Here is a 16,904-nt window from a genome sequence, read left to right on the forward strand (position 1 = left end):
ACCATCTCATTAAAAAATGAGCTAAGGACCTGAACAGACACTTCTCCAAGAAGGACATACAGAGGGCCCATAAACCTTTGAAAATAAGCTGAACATCACTAGCCATCAGATAAATGCAAATTAAAACCACAATGAGATATCACCTCACACCTGCCAGAATGACTATCATTAATAAATAAACAAATAAGAAGTACTGGTGAGAAAGTGAAGAAAAGGGAACCCTAGTGCACTGTTGGTGGGAATGCAGACTGGTGCAGCCACTGTGGAAAACAGTATGGAATTTTCTCAAAAAATTAAAAATGGAACTTCCTTTTGATCCAGCGATTCCGCTGATGGGATTATACCCTAAGAATCCCGAAACACCAATTCAAACCTATGCACCCCTGTGTTCATAGCAGTTTTTATACAGTAGCAAAGTGTCACAATCATCCTAACTGCCCATCAGTAAATGAGTGGTTAAAAAAACCGTGGTACATTTGCACAATAGAATACAATGCAGCAGAAAGAGGGAAGGAACTCCTACCTTTTGCAACAGCACAGATGGAACTGGAGAGTATTATGCTAAGTGAAATAAGCATAAGCTAAGTATTACGCTAGGTGAAAAACAAGTACCATACAATTTCACTTATAAGAGGAATTTAATGAACAAAATAAACTAAGGAGCAAAACAGAACCAAAGGCATGGAAAAAGGGAACAGACTGAAAGCTGCCAGAGGAAAGGGGGTGGGAGGGAATGGTGGATAAAAGGAGAAAGGAGTAGTCAAAGAATATGTATGAATGACCATGGACATGGACAACACTGTGGGGATGGACTGTCAGGGGAGGGCTGGACAGAGGAGGGCAAAAGGGGAAAAACTGGGACAACTATAATAGAATAAACAAGAATAAATAAAAACAAAACAAAAAATGGAAAGAACAAAAATATTCCACTTATAATGAACAATGAAAAAGAGCCACTAATTCTTTAAGAAAAACTATATCAAGAGAAGTATGCAGCATATATATATATATATATATATATATATATATATATATATATGTGTGTGTGTGTGTGTGTGTGTGTATGTGTGTGTGTTTATGTGTGTGTATATGATGGATATAATTGAAAGACAAGATCTAAACAGATAGGGAAATTATCATTTCTTTGATAAAATGGCTATATCATTTTTAAAAATCAATGCTCATTGAACTGAAATATAAATATTTAGGCAATATTAATTAGACTCCAAATGAAGGTAAGGGTTGAATAAAAGTGATATGAAAATTTACATATAAAAGTGCCAAGGAATAGCCAAGAGAAATATTTTATATGAATGTAATAAACCAATATGTCTTCGGTACATAGTATACAAATAGATAGATGAAACAGAGTAGAGAATTCATAAATCTATACTAGTATATAAAAATTTCATGAGGAGGATGCATGATGGCACCATAGTAGGGAGATATCACCCTAAAATCCTCCCAGAACAAAACCGGAATTACAACTAAAATATAGAGCAAGCAACCTGAATAACAACTGAAGAGTAGCTGAAGAGAAGTCTTATAACAAAGAATTTACAGAAGAAGCCACATCGAGACTAGTAGGAAGGGTGGAGACAGAAAAAGAGCAGGCCCCACCCACACAGGCAGTGGCTGAGATTCTGGATGGTATCTCAGATGTGGGGGTTCCCCCTGAGAAGTGTGTTGTCTCAACCCCAAACATGATTCCCCAGCCCAAAGTACCAGAGCTGGGAAGAGGTATCCACATAACATCTGGCTATGAAAATCAGAGGGAATTCTATCTGCCAGGGAGAGAAAGTCTGCTAGAGACACAGGCAGCCTCATGAAGAGCCAGCACTCAAAATCTCATACACAATTACTTACCCTGGGCTCTGGCATGATGAGGTCAGAGTAGACTAGAGTTGTGTAAAGAGAAACTGAGGTCTGTGGCTCTGGGGAACAAACTGAAAGGACAGCCACCAGGATCCCTGTTCTGAGTCCCTCTCCCACACTGCAGATGCCATCTGGGATGGAACACTCCCCTCCCTGTGGCATCAGGCTGGGGGAATGCAAAAGCCCCAGCCTATGGGCTACCTATCCCACCACCCTGTGGAGTTTGTGCCATGCTGAATTAACAGCCTGGGCTATACAGTTTTAGACACACCAAGTGGATGTCAGTGATTGAGTAGTATGGTTTTGGGGATAGGGCCATTTCCCCATCTTTCCCATGAACCTGACTGGTCACACCCCTCACAGGAAATCTATTATGCCCACTCTCTGGGCTACTAGCAGCCACACCCTCCCTTCTCATGCTCACTCCACCTTACAAAATCTGGGCAGATTACGGGGCTGACTGAGTTGTGTATCTCCATGGCTTCCCCCAAACTTTACCACATCTCCCCCTCTCCTGACTCCCAGTGACCCTGCCCTGCTAAGATCAGACTCCTGGAAGAATCTGAGACAGACTGAGTTGTGTGGCTTTATGATGGGGGAAATGCCTAACTGGTGTAGACGCTTCCCTTCAAATGGCCAAATTTTGTTGTTTGGACCTGATACACTCTGCTAGACTCACCTTAAAAAGTCCCTTGAGACCTCACCCCACCACAAAGGTATGCAAGCATCCAGCAGGTGGTAGCTAGACATGGTATGCCTGGGGACATTTGCTGAGTGGCCTCAGAACCAGCACTGGGACTAAACCTCAAACTGTATAGATTTGGTGAACACGGATCAGCCCTACCTGGTGACTCAATAAGAATCTACCTCATGGAACCTGAATACAACCAGAGGCAGATCTTGGGATTCCTTGGGACATTTGATGACCTACCCAAAGGCCTGGTGCTGGTAAAGCCAGCCATGATGCACAGTTTAATGATTCCCCAGTATTCCCAGGCCCAAAGGAGAACAAAAAATGTGGATTGCTTTGTAGCCCCAACTAGGTTAGCCAGGATCAGTCATAGGAAGTATCTGACATAGGCCTGCAGCAGAGTCCCTCCTGAGAGGCCCCAGAAACAACACATATAGTGAGAAGCTTCAGACAACGTTAGAGCGGGATGCATATAGATTCACAGGCTGCATATCCAAAGAGAGATCCCAGCAATCACCAGATGCTGCTGAGGCAAATTCTGCTCCTTGTGGTCAGTACCTGCATAGCAGCTTCTACACTGTGGTCACAGTTGATCTTCACATTCAACCAGCCTGAGGGTAGACACCATGCATGAGTGGGCCAATAGCAATCAAGATGAAATTACAGCAGGAGGACCCACATAATGCCCACAAGGAACATTCTTGGAGCACCCAGCTCAGGTGATAAAGGAGAGTGTACCACTGGGTCCTACAGGACACCTATGACATAAAGCCATGCTATCAAGACTGGGAGTCAGTCATAGCATATCTACCTAATACATAGAAACAAACATAATGAGGCAGCCAAATGGGGAGACAAAGAAACAGGCCCTAAATGAAAGAACAGCAGAAAGCTCCAGAAAAAGAGCTACATGAAATGGAAGTAAGCAATTTGTCAGATACAGAGTTTAGAAAATGGTTATAAAATATATCAAAGATCTTAATGAGAATTACAACAACATGAAAAAGGACACAGAAACTAGAAAAAACAATCACAAATAAAGACTACAATATCAGAAATGAAGAATACACTAGAAGGAACAAATAGTAAGTTAAAAGAAGCAGAGGATTCAATCAGTGATCTGGAAGACAAAGAAAACCAGAGTAGCCAAAACAAAACAAAATTTTAAATAATGAGAATAGTTTAAGGGATATTTGGGACAACATAAAGCATATAAACATCCACATCATAGGGGTAACAGAAGGAGAAGAGAGCAAGCAAAGAAATGAGAATCTATTTAAAGAAATAATGACTGAAAACTTCCCTACCATACTGAAGGAAAAAGACAAACAGGTCCAGGAAGTGCAGAGAGTCCCAAACAAGATGAACCCAATAAGACAAACCATAACAACAAAGGTTAAAGAGAAAGAGAGAATCTGAAAACCAGCAAGAGAATGACAGTTAACCAACAAGGGAGCTCCCATAAGACTGTCACCTGATTCCTCAAAAGAAACACCTGAGGCCAAAAAAAAGACTAGCAAGAAATATTAACAGTGATGAAAAGCAAGGGCCAACAACCAAAACCACATTACCCAGCATGGCTATTGTTTAAAATTGAAGGAGAAATAAGTGGCTTCCCATACAAGAAAAACCTAAAGGAGTTCTTTACTACCAAACCAGTATTAAGAGAAATGTTAAAAGATCTTCTTTACAAGAGGAAGAAGAAAAGGCTCACACCAGCAGCACATATACTAAAATTGGAATGATACAGAGAAGATTAGCATGGCCCCTGCACAAGGATGAAAGGAAAATCTGTGAAGCATTCCATATTTAAAAACAAGAAAAAAAGAATACAGTTAAAATAATAAAATGACAATAATAATACACACCTATCAATATGCACTTTAAATATAAATGGTTTAAATTCTCCAATCAAAAGAAATAGGGTAGCTGAATGGATAAGAGACTCACCTCAGAACAAAAGATAAATGAAAGTAAATGGAAATGAAAAAAACCCTGGGGTAGCAATATTATATCTGAAAAAATAGATTTTAAATCAAAGGCTATACTATGAGACAAAGGACATTACACAGTGATAAATGGAACACTCCAACAAGACGATGTAACTCTTGTAAACACTTATTCATCCAAAATAGAAGCACTTAAATACATAAAGAAAATCTCAATGGACATAAAAGGAGAAATCAACAGTAATACAGTCATAGTAGTAGATTGTAACACTGCATTGACTTCAATGGATAGATCTTCTAGACAGAAAATCAACACACAAACAAAAAAATGACACACTACATAAGGTGGATTTAATTGATACATTCAGAGAATTTAAACTCAAACAATAGAATATACATTCCTTTCAAGTACTCCTGGAACATATTCTAGGATAGAACACATGTTAGGACACAAAACAAGTCTCAATAAATTAAGAAGTCTGAAGTAATAACAAGCATATTCCTGGACCATGATGGTATTAAACAAGAAATCAAGCAAAGAAAAAAAATGAAAATCACAGAAATACATGGAGGCTAAATAACCTGTTAGTAAACAATGAATGGGTTAACAATGAAATTAAGGAAAAAAATCAAAAGATACCTTGAAACAAATGAAAATGAGGATACAACAACCCAAAATTAATGTGACACAGTGAAAGCATATCTAAAAATGAAATTCATAGCATTATAGGCTTACCTCAAGGAACAAGAAAAATCTCAAATAAGCCATCTAATTTTACATTTAAAGAACCTAGAAAAGGCACAACAAAGGCCAATTGAGTAGGAAGAAAAAATAATAAATGCCAGAACAGAAATAAATAGAATAGACTCTAAGAAAAACAATATAAAAAATCAATGAAACCAAAGCTGGTTCTGTGAAAAGATAAGCAAGAAATGAAGGGGAAAAGTAACAACTAACACCACAGAAATACAAAGGATTGTGAGAAAAATATTATGAACAACTATATACCAACAATCTGGAGAGTCTGGACAAAATGATAAATTCCTAGAAACATACAATCTTCCAAAACTGAATCAGTAAGAAGCAGAAAATTGGAATAGATCAATTAAAACTGATGAAATTGAAGTACTAATAAAAAATCTCTAAACAATCAAAAGTCCTATACCAGATGGCTTTATGGGTACATTTTATCAAACATTCAAAGAAGAACTAACAACTTTCTTTCTCAAACTATTCCAAAAAAATTCAAGAAGAGGGAAGGCTTCCAAGTTCATTTATGAGTTCAGCATTATCACATTTCCAAAAGCAGATAAGGACACTACAAAAAAATAAAATTATAGTCCAATATCCCTGATGAACACAAATGCTGAAGTCCTCAACAAAATATTAGCAAACCAATCCAGGAATACATTAAAAATATCATGCACCATGATACTTGCGATTTATTCTGGGGATGCAATGCTGGTATAGTATTACAAATCAATAACTGTGATATGCCACATAAAAATGAACTATGAAAATCACGTGGTCATATCAAAGCTGTAGAGAAAGCATGTGATAAAATCCAGCACCCATTTATGATTTAAAAAACTCTCATCAAAGTGGGAATAGAGAGACCATAGTTAAACATTATAAAGGCCATATATGACAAACCCACAGCCAAAACCATAGTTGATGGGCAAAAACTACAAGCATTCTCCTAAAGATCAGAAAAAGACAGGGATGTCCACTTTCATCTCTCCTTATTCAACATAGTACTAGAAGTCCTAGCCACAGCAGTCACAAGAAGTAAAAGGCACCCAAATTGGAAAGAAAGAAGTAAAACTGTCATTAGTTGCAGATGATATGATACTGTATATAGACAACCCTAAAGATTTCACTAAAAAACTACTACAACTGATAAATGGATTCAGTAAAGTAGCAGGATACAAAATAAATATCCAAAAATCAGTTGCATTTCTATACACTGATAATAAACTAGCAGAAACAATCCCATTTACAATTGCTTCAAAAAATATCTAGCAATAAATTTAATGAGGAACACAAAAAACCTGTACTTGAAAAATTATGAGACACTAAATAAAGAAAATGAAGAAGATACAAATAAGTGGAAGCATATACTGTGTTCATAGATAGGAAAAATTAACATCATTAAAATGCCCATGCTACCAAAAGCAATCTATAGATGGAATGCAATTCCTATCAAGATTCCAATGACACAGTGGAATCTTGATAGGACATATCTTTACAAAAATAGAACAAATGCTTCAAAATTTTAGGTGGAACAGTTGGAGGAATCATGTTACCTGATATCAAACTGTACTACAAGTCTATACTAATCACAAGAGCCTGGTAATAGCATAAGAACAGACACATAGACCAATGGAACTGAATAGAGAGCCCTGAGGTAAACTCGCACCTTTATAGTCAATTAATATTTGACAGAGGAGGCAGGAAGATACAATGGTGTAACAAAATACTAATCAATAAATTGTTGAGAAAATTGGACAGATACATGAAAGAAGAAAGGAACTACACCACTTTCTTATACACGATACACAAGAATAAATTCAAAGTGGATTAAAGACTTAAATATTAGACTCAAACCCATAAAAATCTTAAAAGAAAAGATAAGCAGTAAAATCTTGGACATTTCTCATACCAACATTTTTTTCTGATATATCCCCTCAGGCAAGGTAAACAAAAGATAAAATAAATAAATGGGACTACATCAAACTAAAAAGGTTTAGCACAGGAAAGGAAATCATCAACAAAATGAAAATAAAATCTACTAAATGGGAGAACTTCTACACCAATGATTCAAATCATAAGGGGTTAACATCCAAAGTTTATAAAGAACTTATATAACTCAACACCAAAAAACAAACAATCTAATTAAAAAATGGTCAAAAGACCTGAATAGCCCTGGCTGGTGTAGCTCAGTGGATAGAGCACGGGCCTGCGAACCAGACGATCGAGGTTCGATTCCCAGTCAGGGCACATGCCTGGGTTGCAGGCCAGTTTCCAGCAGGGGCCAGTTCCCTGCAGGGGATGCACGAGAAGCAACCATACATTGATGTTTCCTCCTCTCTCCTTCCCTTCCCCTCTAAAGATAAATAAATAAAATATTTAAAAAAAAAAAGACCTGAATAGACACTTCTCGAAAGAGGACATACAGATGGCCAATACACATATAAAAAGATGCTCAAAATCACTAATCATCAGAGAAATACAAGTTAAAACCACAATGAGATATCAACTCACATTTGTCAGACTGCCTATCATCAATAAATCAATAAACAACAAGTGTTGGCACAGATGGGGGAAAAAGAGAACCCTCATGCACTGTTGGTGGGAATGCAGACTTGTGCAGCCACTGTGGAAAAGAGTATGGAGTTTCCTCAACATTTAAAAATGGAACTATCTGGAGAGCATTATACTAAGTGAAGTATGCCAGGCCATGAAAGACAAATACCATATGAACCCATCTATAATGAAACGTAATCAACAAAACAGACAAGCAAGCAAAATAGAACCAGAGACATGGAAATAAAGAATTGACAGTGATCAGAGGAGTGGCAGGAGGGGGATAATAAGGAAAAGAAGGGGAAAGGTTGACAAGGAACATGTATGAAGGACCCATGGGCAAAGACAATGGGGAGATAAGATTAAATGTGGGAGGTGGAGGATGGTAGGGTGGAGGGGAGTAATGGGGAAATAATGAGGACAGTTGTAATTGAACAACAATAAGAAAAAAGGAAAAAAATTGGAACTATCTTATGACCCAGCAATATTAATTCTGGACTATATACAAAGAAACCCCAAAACACTAATTCAAAAGAATATATACATCTTATGTTCTTTGCAGCAGTATTTACAATAGCCAAGATTTGGAAGTAGCCCATGTTTCCATCAGGATATTAGTGTATAAAAAAGCATGGGTACATTCACACAATGGAATACTACTCAGCCATAAAAAAGAAAGAAATCTTACCTTTTGCCACAGCATAGATGGACCTGAAGAGTATTATGCTAAGTGAAATAAGCCAGTCAGAGAAAGACAAACATCATATGATTTCACTTATATGTGAAATCTAATGAACAAAATAAACTAACAAAATATAAATAGACTCAGAATCAGAGGAGAGACTGAGAGCCATTAGAGGGGTGGGGATTAGAGGGCTGGGGGGAAAAGGTGAAGAGATTAAACAAACAAAAAAAACCTCATACAGACAACAGTATGGTGATTACCATGGGAAAGAGGTAGGGGAAAAATGTAGGGGAGATAGAAGAAGGAGAAGGGTGAATTTATGATGGTGGAAGGAGATTGGCTTTGGATAATGAACACACCATACAATATACAGGTGATGTATTATAGAATTCTACATCAGAAAGCTATACAATTTTATTAGCCAATGTCACCCCAATAAATTGAATTTTACAAAGTTCATGAGATGACATAGATGGTAGTTCAGTTCACAGGGAATAGTAGGGATTATTTAAAATCTTATGCTACTATAACTGGCTATCCACCTTTAAGAAAACAGCCTTAACCAAGACTGGAAACCAGAACTTACATTATAAAAGACTCATATTTGGATATGAAAAAGTAAAAAAAAAATGTGGAAAAAGATACCATTAGCAAAGTCGACACATACAGACTTGGGAGAGATTATCTATAACAATGACAGACAAAGAGCCAATAACTAAAATATGCAAAGAGGTGTTACAAATTAAGAAAAATATAAAAACCCATAAAAGTGGACAGATAATATGAACAGAAAATTCAAAAAACAAATTTAATTGGACAAAAAAGTATAAGATAATAATGAAATGCATTAGTAATCAAGGAAATTCATACAGTAAATTATAAAATTATAAAAGAACTATAACATCTTATGCTGGTAAGGATATGAAGAAAAGAATAATCTCACATATTACATACAAAAAGTGAAAGTAAATTATAATAGCTTGTTTTTATAAATCAATATGGACAAATATGTCACAAATATATATACATTTATATATAAAAATTCACATGTGTGTATGTGTGTACATATAAATGTTTGTATATAGTACCAGTATATAAGGGAATGTGCACAATGATGTATATTTCAGCATTGATTACAGTGGCAGAAATATGGAAAGAATGAATGTAAGTGTTCATTAATAGGAGGATGGCTAAATAGGTTGTTGCACCTCTATAAAATATTCTGAACCCTTGTCTTAAGAGTAAGATCTATACCAATAGACTTCAATATAATTCAATGAGATACTGTTGAGTGAAAAAGCAAAATGTATTAAATTATATATATAAAATTATATATTTGTAAAATAATGAACAAAAACCTGTGTAATTGTGTATGTGTCTGAATACACATATGAACATGAAAAAATATGGAAGGATACATACTTGTTTGCTAATATACAAGGATGTCATGGAAAGATAGAGGAGCCAAATAAAACAAGGGAAAGGAAAAAAAGGCAACTATAAAAAATAAATCCAGCAGTCATATTTATATATTTTATATATAAAATGTACCATATTTTTGCCAAGGATCATGCACACCCACATTTTTGGCCCAAACTTTCAGGGAAAATATCTTTTGTTTTAATTTTTAATTTAATTATTTACTTATTTATATTTAGAAACAAAACTGATTATTATATTCCAGGGTATTATTCTGCATATGGATATCATTATTGCTTTCTAGAGTTCCACTTTTGACACATAAGCATACATAAAAAGTAAAAACTTTTATATACAGAATCAGTACTGCCTATATATAATGCACATCCTTATTTTTCCCTCAATAATTTGAGTGAAAAAAGTGCACATTATACACAGCAAAATATGGTATATATAAAATGAAATAAGTTTAGAAAAGATACAGTAAAAATCCTAAAGAGGTTCTCTCCTTATGAAGAAATAAAATAACAAAAATTATCTCTTAATGATAGGATTAAGGGTGATGTTTATTTTCTTCTTTATGTGTCCCTGCATTTTCTATAATGAGGATTTTACTTTCATAATAAAGAAATAAAATGAATACATGTTATTTTGAAAACATCACACTAAAAAATAGAGCTCATTTTGGAAAATCAAGGAAGGAAACAGTGTTAAAATATCTCTTTGACTCAGGAACTGTCCAAGTGGGAGATACATGAAATCAAGTTCCATTACTCCTCATTCAGCAGAAAGTTACTCACCAAAGCCAAGAGACTGAGTGGCTACTGCAAGAAGCTATTTGAAGCAGCAAATATAGTATATGTTCCCCTATCTAACGCTTTAATGATTTATGTATATCAGAAAGCCATTTACATCACTCTCAATTATCCAAGAATTTCTGGGCTCTTTACTTCTTGTCCACTCCCCCTGGCCTGTGACCATTTCACTGGTCAGGAAGAGCTCCAAAATGGGGTCAGGGAAGGAGAAAAGAGATGACATTAATTTGGTCAATTTGGCTTCCCATTAGCAACTCTAATGAAAGGCTTAATAAATGAGATGGTCACAACTCGTGGTTACAATGACAGTTCCAGGACTCTTAAGAATTTTATTTAAGCAAATTTGCCTTCAGATAAATACAATTTGCCTGAAATTCACTTTAATGTATTTAATGCCTGCTATTTTTAAGAAAGCCAGAACTTGTAATAAGCTGATACTTTTCTCTCCTCACTTTAAAGGGAAAAAACATAAAACATAACAACAAAGACCTTCAAAGTGAAGACATATCCTCACTGGAGTGACAGAACCATAAAGAAAAGAATCTTGAGATGAAATAAAATGTCTTGTCCCCAGCTTGCTCTCAAGTGGAAGTTTAACAAGGCAGAAAACTTCCAAGGGAGCAGGCCTTAGTGATAAACCACTACCACAAGGAATAGCCAAAAAGAATTTGTCAGGGCTTGACAAAAGCCAGATCTCCACATACAATAGTTCCCTGTTTCACTGAGACCTCACAGACTTTTGTCCCTTGGGATGCACAAAGCGGTGCAGGCCCACAGCGTTCACAGCAATGAGCCCATCACCCTGGGTTATCAAACAGACAAAGTAGCCTGAATAGCAGTGGCAACAGTGTAAAAAACAATTTTCCCTTACTTGAAGATGACGATAGCTCCCGGACATGGAGGGCAGGCCAGAAGAAAAATCTGCAATGGAAAATGAATTAAGCATAAGTATTTAAAAGAAATGCTAGATCCAGTGAGACAATGATACTTTAATAATAACAATAACAATAACAATAACAATAACAATAAATAATAACAATAACAACAACCACCAAATTCTAACACAGAAAATGTAATATAAAAATTAAAAATACAAGCAGGTAGTTTTCCAAACACGTTTATGTTTGCAAATGCATCTAAATGTGTGTATGTCTGAATGTGTATGTGCGTGCAATGAGAGGGAGAGAGACAGAGAAGGATAGTAAGGGAAGGAGATGAAGAAACCTTTCTTAGGCCCTCTTAAACTGAGGAACACTTCCTCTTAACCTCTAAAACAAGACTCAATTTTCAACACTTCAATAGGACATAAGTAGCCAGTCAGAGATCTTTCAAAACCAAGACAAATACAAAGAGACTTTGAACATAGAACAAGTACACAGACTTCTGGCCAAGATGGAGGCATAGGTATATACACTTTGCCTCCTAGCACAACCAGAAAAAGGACAACAACAAATTTAAAAACAGACTGATAGAAAATTGAACTGTACGGAAGTCTGACAACCAAGGTGTAAAGGAGAAACATTCAACCAGACTGCTAGGAGGGGCGAAGACCAGAGCCACCTGGAGAGGACCAGTGGCAAGGCAGGACTAGCAGAGTAGGCAGTCCCACATTTCCATGCAGATACATCGAGAGGAACAAGTGGGGTGTGAGACAGACCATGCAACCCAGGATTGCAGCGTGGGGAAATAAAGCCTGAAAACCTCTGACTGAAAAAAAACCTGTGAGGGTTGAGGTAGGAGAAACTCCCAGCCTCACAGGAGAGTTCCTTGGAGAGACTCGCAGGGTCCTAGAACGTACACAAACCCACTCACCTGGGAATCAGCACCAGAAGGATCCAATCTGCTTGGGGGTAGCAGAGGAAGTGCCTGAAAGTCTGCAGAGAGTTGAACAAGCAGCATTGTTCCCTCTTGGATCCCTCCCTCACATGCAGCCAAGTGGGTTGCCCTGCCCTGTTGAACACCTAAGGCTCCACCCCATAACTATGTAACAGGCATGCCAACACAAAAAAATATGGCCCAAATGAGAGAAAAGATAAAAGCTCCAGGTAAAATACAACTAAACAATGAGGAGACAGCCAACCTATCAGATGCATAGTTCAAAACACTGGTAATTAGGATGCTCACAGAAATAATTGAGTGTGGTCACAAAACAGAGGAAAAAATACAGGCTATGAAGAGTGAAATAAAGGAAAATATACAGGGATCCAACAGTGACCAGAAGGAAACCAGAACTCAAATCAACAATTTGGACCACAAAAAAGAAATAAAATATTCAATCAGAACAGAATGAAGAAACAAGAATTCAGAAAAATGAGGAGAGGCTTAGGAACCTCTGGGGCAACCTTAAATGTTCCAACATCTGAATCACAGGGGTGCCAGAAGGAAAAGAGGAAGAGCAAGAAATGGGAAACTTATTTGAAAAGGTAATGAAGGAGAACTTCCCCAGTCTGGCAAAGGAAATAGACTTCCAAGGAAGTTCAGGAAGCTCAGAGTCCCAAGAAGTTGGACCCAAGGAAGCACACACCAAGGCACATAATAATTACATTACTCAAGATTAAAGAGGAGAGAATCTGAAAAGCAGCAAGAGAAAAGGAGACAGTTACCTACAAAGGAGTTCCCATAAGACTATCAGCTCCTTTCTCAAAAGAAATCTTGCAGGCAAGAAGGGGCTGGAAAGAAGAATTCCAAGTCATGAAAGGCAAGGACCTACATCCAAGATTACTCTACCCAGCAAAGCTATAACTTAGAATGGAAGGGTAGATAAAGTGTTTCCTGCATAAGTTAAAATTAAAAGAGTTCATCAACAAGTCCTTATTATATTGAAATGTTAAAGGGACTTATCTAAGATAAAGAAGAAGATCAAAAATATGAATAGTAAAATGACAACAAACTCACGACTTTCAACAACTTTCAATAACCAAACCTAAAAAAAAGTAAAAAATGAAAACAAACTAAGCAAACAACTAGAACAGGAACAGAAACACAGAAATAGAGATCACATGGAGGGTTATCAGTGGGGAGGGGGAGGGGAAAGAATAGAGGGAAAGACACAGGGAATAAGTAGCAGAAATGGTAGGCACAAAATAGACAGGGGAGGTTAAGAATAGTATGGGAAATGGAGAAGCCAAAGTACTTACATGTATGACCCATAGACATGAACTAAGGTGGGGGAATGATGGTGGGAGGGGTATACAGGGTGGAGGGAAATAAAGAGGATAAAAAAATGGAACAACTATAATGACATAATCAGTGAAATAAAATATATTTTAAATAAAAGAACAAGTACACAAATGTCACCTGGTTTGCCTCCTATGGGGATTGTGAGTTAATTAATACCCAGCATTCACATTTAGCAAATAAAAATGCCGGATACTCAGTTAAACATGAACTTCATATAAACAAAGAATAATGTTTTAGTATATTTATGTTATATGCAATATTTAGGATATATTTATATTAGAACATTATTCAATGCTTAGCTAAAATTAACATTTAACTAGTCATCCTGTATTTTATCTGGCAGCCCAATCAATATTGTCACTCCTAGGCTCTCTACCTCCCTTTGATTTTGAAAGACAGATTTTGCAAAAATCTGTCTCTTTGGCCTAAAGATTATATTAGGCTGACTATTTTTAAGAAACAGCAGACAGGAAAAGCTCTGAAAACTGAGTAGAAGTTATCCTTTTGTAAGGGACATTTACATTAATAAAGGAAACTCCACTTGTATGGGTGTTTCCCTCTGAGTACCAGGAAGACGAGGATGACTAAATCTCTAGCAACTCTTCCATGTAGAAGGCAAGGACTTAATTAAATCTGTGTAACAACCTTACTGTTATTTATTGTGCTTTTTCTTAGTCATCTCCCATAACTCACTCCTCCCTCCCCAACATCTTCCTTTATCTTTAGCTGGAGATGGTATTTAAGGAGATGGCTTAAACCACTTCAAGTAGTTACTCTGTTCCAATGTGTCTCTCCCATGCACAGCACAGGTATATATTTTATTCAACACCTATTTTTTTTTCTTTTGTAAATATATCTTTTATAATAAGGGCATCTCAGGTGAAAACCTAGAAGGGTAGAAAGAAAATTATTTTTCCTCCCCCACATTGAATTGGTTTGTTTCTAAGCATGACTGAGTAGTTTTTTCCTTCTATTCTCCATCCAGGTCAAACCAAACAAAAAGAACTTTGTCCTAAGAGACAAATCAGTCCAATGCTACTTCATTTGATCTAGGCCTGGATTACAGCCTTCAGAGCTGTGGCAGGTTGACCTTTACTCAAGCGCTGGTTCTCCAGAGGGACAAAGAAATGCCTGCAGATCATTTATTGAACATGAGAATTGCTGGGCTCCTCCAGTACATATGCTGATTCCAGAAGTCTGAGACTTCAGGAAACTGCACATTTAACACCCAGGAAATTCAACTGCTCCTGGCAGCCAGATATGCTGAATGTTTGACCTTGGCATGAAGTCAGAGACATTCAGCAGGACTAAGGACTGATAAAAAATGAATGCATGTTTTTGGAGTTCTTTCACCTACAGTGATTTAATGGTGTAGTTAATAATATAATCAATATATTTCCCTATCTTGTGAGAATTTATTAATACAGATTATCCACATTACAGACTTGTTTGGCTTTGTCATGTGTATATTCTTTAGCATTTGCTTCTTCAGTTCTCTCAGAGTACACATTTAGAAGGAAAGGATACTATAAGGAAAAACAATATAAAGACACCCACTTGAATCCCTGCAAAGAAGAAGACAAACGAATAGGAAACAAACACAGGCAGGAGCCCATCACCTGCACAATACCTCATCAGAGAACCCTCCAAGGAAATATCCATTGAGAATGTGCCTTTCCCTCTATGGATCAATTTGATTAAAGGTAAAAAACTAATGACAATTACAGGTCCACGGTCCTTTATAGGCAATCACCAAATCAGAAAAGCTCTCAAAGTCAGTTTTTTTCAAAGCTAATTTGGTAGGAAAATATGACTTGAACTGAGCTGAGGCAATTAACAGACTTGGTTTAACACACTTATGGTGAATATTCATGCATTTTTCCATAAAAATAATGTATTTTGATTACAGGGTGCTACCTCAAACCCCACTGGCAGTATACTTACAATACTCTACATGCACTGTATTGCCTTTCTAACATTCAAAAATTTTGACTTACGAAATACGTATGACCTTAATGGTTTGTGATAAGGATTGTTGATTTGCAATTCAATCACTCAAACATGAACTTATCCCCATCCCAACCCTTGGGGGAAGTCCAAGAAAGAACAAAACAAAGCTACTATTCTTTACCACCAACCCAGAAGTAAAGTTACTCACCTTAGTTAAGGAACCAAGTTAGAGGCTTCACATAGTTACCCAACATCTGGCCCATCACAGGCTATACTCAGAAGCTACAGTATACAGAGCAGAGAGGGGCACCCAACCACCTTGGAAAGGTCCTCAGTACTTCTAGAGTCTCCTAAGAGCTATGCCAGCAGCCTTCCTGCGCTTTTCACAGTATCCATGATACTTCTAACATGCTAAACAAAAAAGCAAAATATACCATTGGATCCAATAGTTAACTCTTAATTTTCTACACTCACAGCCAAAAAGAGAGGAGTAGAATCTTGGGAACAGACTTCCCTATAGCTGCTAGATTTAGCTGGTTCTCATCCATGACAGCACTATGCCAGAAGCCCAGAAAGGTACTAAAGGGAGGAAGCCTCGCATTTCAACCCAATAGGGTGCCATGTTATCCTCAATTCAATCATGGATCTAAGTCCTTTTGAGGCAATGAATCTACTCTTGACTCTAAGTTATTTTTCCAACAGTTGACTTTCATGTGGTCACATCATTCTGATAGAGCAGGCAGTTAGACAGGCTCAAGCAGAGCAGGAACCATAGACCAGGTACGGAATGTCACCAGAGCAGAAAGTCCTGAGTGCCTAGTAACAGGTAAAACTGAGACACCAGCAGGCTATAACCTTGTCCACAAGGTGACCTTTTCTACCCAGCATGTCGCTAGACATGTGGTTTAGTCCCCTTGACCTTTTTATATTGCTGGTTGTGTGGCTGAGACACCCTGGGTGGAGGAAAAAGGAAGCCAGAGAACAGCTTCATATGGCTTCCATACAAGCCCTTACATGACCACTCCCTTAAGCA

General features: G+C 37.1%; 1 protein-coding gene and 1 non-coding gene across 6 annotated transcripts in view; one reads left to right on the plus strand and one right to left on the minus strand.

Annotated features, from left to right (window-relative positions):
* TMEM164 (transmembrane protein 164) overlaps positions 1 to 16,904 on the minus strand; it is a 209,874-nt gene that overhangs the window by 100,825 nt on the left and 92,145 nt on the right. For 4 of the 5 annotated variants that reach the window (XM_037045904.1, XM_037045908.1, XM_037045905.1 and 1 more), the window contains one exon: positions 11,613 to 11,662. The exons of the other annotated variant lie outside the window; for it this stretch is intronic. In XM_037045904.1, coding sequence (XP_036901799.1) covers positions 11,613 to 11,662 — 50 coding nt within the window. The remainder of the gene's footprint in view (positions 1 to 11,612; positions 11,663 to 16,904) is intronic. 5 annotated transcript variants of the gene reach the window in all.
* Positions 4,275 to 4,379, plus strand: LOC118986846 (U6 spliceosomal RNA). The gene has a single exon (XR_005066470.1). It is a non-coding gene; the product is annotated as a U6 spliceosomal RNA (small nuclear RNA).

Source organism: Sturnira hondurensis, unplaced genomic scaffold (assembly GCF_014824575.4).
Source record: "Sturnira hondurensis isolate 20B ecotype Veracruz unplaced genomic scaffold, ASM1482457v3 Scaffold0004501, whole genome shotgun sequence".
Taxonomy (NCBI): Eukaryota; Metazoa; Chordata; class Mammalia; order Chiroptera; family Phyllostomidae; genus Sturnira; species Sturnira hondurensis.